This window comes from Pteropus vampyrus, unplaced genomic scaffold, assembly GCF_000151845.1.
Source record: "Pteropus vampyrus isolate Shadow unplaced genomic scaffold, Pvam_2.0 Scaffold68, whole genome shotgun sequence".
Lineage (NCBI taxonomy): Eukaryota > Metazoa > Chordata > Mammalia > Chiroptera > Pteropodidae > Pteropus > Pteropus vampyrus.
In genome coordinates, this window is record NW_011888849.1 from 5,885,616 (window position 1) to 5,893,535 (window position 7,920).

Below are 7,920 nucleotides of genomic sequence, written 5' to 3' on the forward strand. Positions count from 1 at the left end.
CAAAGCTATCAATAAGTACACAAGCAACTTTACAGCTTTGGTTCAGAGAAAAATTTTGCAGTTTTTGTCTTCAGTTAACCTTTTGTTGACATTTTTCTGTAGAATAATAAATGTTGGGAAGGTGTTTTTTAAAACATCCTAGCATGATATGACCGCATATATTAAAATCAGTCCTGCATTTTTGTCATTAATCAGTAAATCAGAAATAAATTCTAGCTTTCCAAATAATTCCATTCCCACTGACCTGTTGGAAAACATTTAGAAAGCATTTTAAGTTCACCATTTCCTCTCTTATGCTCTATCAATGTGAGGAGTAAATTTCCATTGAGTTTCATTAATAGATTCCTTTTGATTTTTTTGTTTTGCTACTTTGATTTTCTACTGGTAGCATTAAGATAAAAATATTAAATTGATTATCCTTTATCCATGTATATCATTCATTGATTTCTTTCTTGTTATAAGACAGATATTTTTTTCCCTTGGAGTAGAGTTTTTTTCTTACATTACAACTGGTTGAAACTTATATTTAATGGATGAGTTGTTTAATGTTGGAATTTTAGATTATAAATGCATAATATTTTAGTGGCATAATTTGTCATCATATAGACTGATTATCCTGAAGGAAATTCTGATGATTTCTTTTGCACTACAATTTTGAGGGAAGTGACCATATGGAAATTTTAAGGCTATTGAAGACTAGAGCTTTAAAATGGTCAGTTCAGTTCTCCTGAAAAATAGTAAAGACAATAAGATAATTGTTTCCACAGTAATCTGGACATGCCCCTTTGCTTCATTGTCAAACCCAAGAATAGATTTAAATACACAGTTTATTGCTGAATTGCTTAGACTGGTGTCATATTTGGAGGACAAAGCTGGGCATTGCCACCTCCTAGCAGAACCACTCTGAAGGATCACATTAGACAGACAAACTTGTTTCTTGAAAATAAAAAAATTGCTTTTCTTATTTTTAATATTGCTTGATCTGAGCTCAGAAAACTACTTTAACATTTGGAATTCTTATAGGATTCAATAGGAAAGACTTATTGTTTGTCAGACTGAGCTTTTTTTTTTTTTTTTCCCTTCTATTTGTGCTTTACTATTTATTTACCCATATCCTGAAGAAGTAAATTGATTTCCTTACTAGTGTGGCTTTTTACAAGACATTGCACATATTTCTTGAGGGAAGTAGATGAGAGCATCTCATATATCTATTAGGATCTATTTATGATAATTTGTGATTTATATATTAGGATGATGCCATTGAGTCACTATCAAATACACATGTGCTTTGACATGTTTTTGCTATTTGAGGTAATTGGTTTCCATTGGACTATTCTGCTCTTACTTGGAAGTTTATAATGTCACATATGACTGCAATATGATGGTTCAATGATAAGAGAGAAACTTATAATTGTGGACCTGAGTTTTAGTTTGCACAAATTTTATGGGTCTATGCAAAGATCAAATGTATGCAGACTCATTTGTACTATGTTGTGTCCAAGTTTTCTTAAAAACCAGTTGTAATGTGAAAAAAGATTTCTATGGAAGGAAAACTATTGATATAATATTTGATTTTTAATAAACAATTTTTCAGTCCTTTTCTCCCAGTGGACCCATCTAATTTGTCTAAGGCTATCGCAATGCAAATCATTTGAAATTATAGTTATTCTAAGGCAAGAACCGATTAGTGTTACCTCTAACAGAAGGGGCTCGGATAATGGCCCTGTTGCCAAGATGTCCTTTGGTAGCTGGGAAATGAAAGCTGGGAATTGTATAGGCCTGGGGAGCATAGAAGACAGGAGCTCCGAGGTACGTTGTAGTGGGATCATAAACATGGCCCAAAGAATAGGTATATTCTCCTTGCAGCATGGTGCCCCTTCCACCTGTGCCTCGGGTATACCTAACATAACTGTCCTTGTCCACTGGTTTGGCTAGAGTCACTTCAATAGGGGAACCATCCAGCACCTGTTGTAGAGAGCCAGGAAAAAAACAACACAAGAAGATATGAAGACAACCAAGTGTGAGTGAGCCCTTGTAATGCACCTCCTTCTGTATTAGCCTATTTGCTATGTGTACTGGCTGTTTCAATTATATGTATCTTATCTCTTTATGAATTGGTGTTTGTTTGCCAGTGAAATTTTCCCTGAACGGTTTTGTGGATAAGTGGACTATAAGCTACCAACAATTTTGACAGTGACAAATTGGCCACCATCCATTAATGTAGATAGAGAATTATGTACTATTTTTAATGTGATATATGCTTTAAATTTCATATTTATAGAATATATAATTCTAAGACATTTTAGGTTAATAATGAGTGGAATATAATCTCTACTACCTAGCGAAGTACAATGAAGGTGAAAGGAAACCAGTAAAGAGATCTTATCAATTATTAATATCTTTACATGGGCAGCCCAGTTAGGCATTTCGGGCTGCTAGCCAGCTACATGTCCTGTTCCTTAGAGCAGCTTCACAATAAGTAAGTTTTCACAGAGAAAGGAGAGAGGCTTAAAATGTGGCTCTACTCAAAGAAGAGGCATCTATGAGGCTATGACATTGTCCCCCACAGGTATTTTTTGTGAAGCAACCTTTTGATCTGCTGAACAGTTGGGAACTAGCAGACAGGGGTAACGGGGACAGTGTTGAGATTTTTCAAGTCAATCATGCCTTAAAACTAGTTCTCAAGAATTATTGAAGTGGTTCGATTCTGACACCAGTTTTTGATCTTGCAAACAGTTCCAGATGTTGAAGATAATAGCTGTATGTGACTCACTTCTGTGTAATGTTTACATACAGAAGAGACAAAGATGGTTCTCAACAAATACTGGGTAGATTAACGTATTTCTTATCAAGGGACCAAGTGTTGTGAGAAAGCACTTATGGCTTCTTTCAAATAAGAGTATGAAGAGCCTCTATTTAATATAAAGAAGCAACATAAAGTATACCTGCAAAAATTCCCATTCTCAGCAGCTGAGTTACAGCTTGGATCACTGATGTCTGCTGGGCAAAGCTTATGCTTCATAGTAATCCTGACCATTTTGTTCAGCCTCTGGGGCAACTTGTCCCTAATTCTATGTATCTATCCTACCTTTTTGTAGCAAGAGCCAGTATGAAATGTGTTAGATGGAACACACTGAGAGAATCTAATGATAGTCAACTGTCTCATATTGATGTTGATATAATTAGAAGAAATAGACTTGGGATATTGAAGGAATGGGTGAACTTAGATATAAAATTCTTTATATCTTCAGTCCTGTTATAAAGAAGACGAGTGACCCAAATAGGTCTCTGCCAATAGGCACTTCCATATCAAGAGACATTGTTAATGGAATGATTCTTTATTGCAAAGTCAGATTTCTTATTGTAATAGATTTTGTTCTGCACTCCTCTGCCACTCCAATAGTGTTTTAAACTCAGTATTGTATTTTCGTTATTTAATTTAGACATTTCGAGAGCTAGGAGGATATCTGATTAATCTGTATACCCCAAGCCCAGCAAAATTTCTTGCACATCATAGATGTCCACACGTATTAATGGAGTAAATGAATAATCACATCCAAAGCTCAATTCATTATCTTTCTCTTCAAATATGTTTCCTTTTCTGGCTTCATTAAAGTATTGTCCTAGTTTCCCATATTGAAAACCTATAATGACTCATCTACCTTTCTCATGCCTATATCTACCCAGTTCCTGGGACCTTTGGATTCACCCCCACAGTCCTGTGTAGAGCTCTCATCTACATTCCATTCCTACCCTAGTTCAAGCCCTTATTATTCCCATTTGGATGACTGTAATAGCTTTTTACATCTCTCTTCCTATTCTATAAAATTTCAACTCCTAGTAGGTTAAGTTCTCTAAGTTGTAAATATGATCATTACTCTACTGCACAAAACACTTCAGTCTCATTGTGTCTAACAAATTAAATATAAATATCCATATACATATTCAGAAGCCTTTATGGTTCCAAGGCAAGTTTACTTTTGATTTTCCCATATCACATTATATTTAAATAGTTATAATATTTAATGTATATTTAATAATAATATTGAATATATATTTAATTACATAATTTATGTATATATTACTATAAAAATATCTAGGTGTAAATATATGTAGCTTTAAAATTTTGAAAAATTTGAATATTTCCAATTGTAATTATTCCAATTTTTTTATTATTTATAATCATAAATAAGCATTTAATTCAATAATCATATAATAAATAATCATAAATTAGCATTTAATTCATGATTATCCCTTTCAGCAATCATTATGTATACTTGGGAATGTTTCTAAATTGAATATGTCTAACCTGCAAATTATTTTCAGAGGAGCAACATTTTTATGATATTAACTGTAATACTCAATGATGATGAAATAACGTTTTACTTCATAGACATGTATTTAAATCATTAATTTTTGCTTTGCAGTTTTCTTCTTGTATTTTAAAGTTAGTGCTTTTTTTTCTCAGGACTTAAACATTTCTGCAGGTCCTGGAGGAGCTCTTATACCTAGGCCCCGCTGTGTCTGAAGGGCCTAGGCTGGGAGATTCTCCGTTTGTTCTCCAGATATACTCCCTACCAGTCTTCAGCCTCTCTGCCCTGGGAGGGCGCTCTATGTAGAGTCCTATTCAGGGCTCCCGGGCTCCTGGATTGTGATTTGATCTGGCCAATGGGAAGCACTGGGGGGAAGTTGGAGAGAAAGAAAACAGAGTTTGGGCCATTCCTTCTGGCTCACTCTCTGAGAGGTTATGTTGACCTGGATGTGTCCCTCGACCAAAGAGCACTACTTCCCTCAAAGAGACTTGCTCTATATGACCCTCTCTCCTTTATGTTTCCTATTACTTCTCCAGCTCCTCATCTCTGACTCCAGGAGTGCCATGAGCCCGAGGGTTCTGCACTATCTCTTTTGATCCCTGACGCCATACTCATACTTTTGTAATCAGTCTCTTTGCCCTCTGTCTCCTGTTGGGAATGACTGCTGCATAGCCTAAGAGGTCACATAGCCCTATGTGCATTATGTTATAACCACAATGATCTACTTATACTGTTCTCCAGTAATATGTGACTCTTTTCAAATTCTCTGCCTCCAAAGTTGCCTCTCTTTCCATGTGTTTCTCTCTCTCTCTTTCTTTTCTTTTTTTTTTTTAATTTGGCCCAACTTTTATGGCTACTCTTAGATATCTTCTCATATCCAGGAAGATTTTCTGATTCTTCGGGAGCCATTTCTTCTTCCTTTGGACATTCTCACTATTTTTAATTTTTTAAAAAAATAAAACTTATCTGTACTTTGCAAAGGAGTTTGTTTACCTGTCTTACTCTTTCTGCAAAGTTTTAGCTGACAACCATCTTTGGTTTGATTCTTTTTGTATTCCAGACATTATTTTGCATGATAAGTGGTCTATGGAAGTACTTTAATGTTTATTGAATTTGTAAGTAAGTGCTATATTGGTTTCTACACACAAATTAGAAGTAAGGACATAGAAGTTTTCCACCGGAACTTACTCTTGGCAAGATGAAGAGGTTTTAAGCCTTCTAGAGTTGGAAGATCGAACTCTGAAGGGCAGAATCATAACAGCTACCTTGACATTTTTATCTGATCATTAGCCTCTAAAACACTGCACTACAAAGGTGATAATCTCTTTGAAGTAATGATTAAATATTGGAATGGGGAAAAACAGCTTGAAATAATCTACCACAATCCCCTCTTCCTAAGGAAATTGAAGGCCAATGACTTGTTGAAATCAGCCAAAATTAGAGATAGAGTTGGACATACAAGCCCCATCTTCAATGTACTTTTCCATCACTTCTCTTTTGTTAATCTTAAATAGATTGAGGCAGCCATGTCAGAGATGGAGAAAGCCTGAGTGAGATAGATTTATAGGATCGTTCTTTTGAATAAAATTTCCACACCAAACTTTGATGGAATCCATATATAACTTTTCTTTGTCTGACATTACCTTTCCGTTTAAAGCTTTCATAGCCTCAACTGCGTCTTCTCGGTTATTGAAGTGCACGAAAGCATAGTCTCGGATTTTCTTCACCCTCTCCACAGCACCTGTAAATAGAGTGGAAGTATTATTAAAATGTTGTTAAATAATAATGTTTCTTACTCAATTTAAAAAATAAAACTTTTGCCTAGAGTGACATTAAAATGGAAACTTGTTTAACATTAACTTGTTAGCAATTTAGCATGCCAATTATCCTCTTTTAGTTATTCTCACTTGGGTATATCTTGAGAGACCAGGTTTTCTTCTCCTATGCTTAGTTTCTAGAGAAAAATACAGTATGGAATCCTATGCTAGGGAGGATCAGAAGAAGAGACAGTTTCTCCTTTCTTCCTCCCCCTATTAAAGTTCGGTTATTCTCGTACATCCAATTGTCACAAAACAATTAGAGTTTCTATTCTACCACATGGTTCAGTAGTTATTCCTTTGGAATACCGATAGTGCTGTAATATAAGGATAATTTAAAAACACTGAAGTCTTTCTCTTCTCTCTTTCCTTAGCATATAATCCTTGACTTCTGATGACAATGGTTGTATAGAGTAAAATTATCTCTCCAGGCTGAGAAAATAAAAGTATCTGAGACCATGAAGCATGGAATATGTAATTAACTGAACTTCCAACAACCTCTCTTTTTTTCTTCACTATCAGGTGGGGTAATTTTTGTGACTCCACTCCATGGCTTGTCTTGGTAATTGAGAAGTAAGAGGGGGGCCGTGAGGACTTTTACCCTTCCGGTCTTTGCTCTATTCATTTTGTAGTGATGTCCTCCTTCTAGGCTATCCTAGACTGTTAGCACCCTAAGAACAGGCTCTGCTTCAGAGGCACCTTGGTATAGTCTTTACTCAGTTTCTACCTTGTGCCTTATACACAGGGGCCGCTCAGTAAATATACATGGACTGAGCAAATACTATCAGTCATTTCACATTCCAACTTCTATCATCCACATTAGCTGAATTTCAGATGATAATGGATTTAGGTGTTCTCAAATTCACCTTGTAGATGTTGAAATTGGCTTGCATTTTTGAGCAATAATGTCCGCCTGCATCTGTTTTAGGAAATCTTGATATAGGAAAATTTAGCCTCATAAAACAGACAAATTAGAAAGTAAGAGTCGGGATCATAAAAGCTGGTTTTCTCTACAATAGTATCCACCACATGGCTTATTTTAATGTATTCCTTCCTTAGTGTATTGGAGTTTATTTATTGATTGATCACCATTTGGCAGACAGCGAGGCAATAAAATATCAGTGATAATCCATTAGCAATGATAAGAAAGATTCTTTGAAATTATAATACAGGGAATTGGAAAAATATTACTATGGTCATTATCAATTTGTCAGCAGACATCAGTTACCTGAAGAGAAACACAACTACAATCCAAAGTAAAGATTATTAGAGGGCCATGCTTCTCAAAGTGTGTTCCTTAGACCCTAATATCAGCTTCAGAGAGAAACTTAATAGAAATGCAAATGCTTGGGCCCTTCCCAGACCTACTGAATCAAAAGCTCCAGGGTGGGGCTAGCAATTTCTTTTTAATGAGCCCTCCAGGTGATTCTGATGTTAAACTGTTTTAGGAAAATCAGATTTTATAGAATGACTATAATTAGAATTTTGGCAGATACTGAACTTATTTTCAGGTCCCAGTTTCTGTTCTGATCGTCATTTTGTTTCTCTGACTGACAATATACTATTTTCAGGTTAATCAGAGTTAAAATAATACATGGTCAAATATTTGTTGGGAATAAAATGTTCTAGATAAGTATAAATACATCCTTTCCACTAGAAGAAAGCTAGTTAGCTCTGAATTTTTCTTCTCAATACAGCAAAGTCTGCAAGTCATCCATCCTCTGCAATCATATTTTTTGCGGAGTGCCAAGAAGCTATACATTACTATAGAGCTGTGAGAGTTGTGCCTC

General features: G+C 35.3%; 1 protein-coding gene across 1 annotated transcript in view; it reads right to left on the reverse strand.

Moving 5' to 3' along the window:
• A1CF (APOBEC1 complementation factor) overlaps positions 1-7,920 on the reverse strand; it is a 46,527-nt gene that overhangs the window by 7,995 nt on the left and 30,612 nt on the right. The window contains exons 6-7 of the mRNA XM_011361645.1: positions 5,957-6,054; positions 1,695-1,965 (exon numbers count right to left, since the gene is read on the reverse strand). Coding sequence (XP_011359947.1) covers positions 1,695-1,965; positions 5,957-6,054 — 369 coding nt within the window. The remainder of the gene's footprint in view (positions 1-1,694; positions 1,966-5,956; positions 6,055-7,920) is intronic.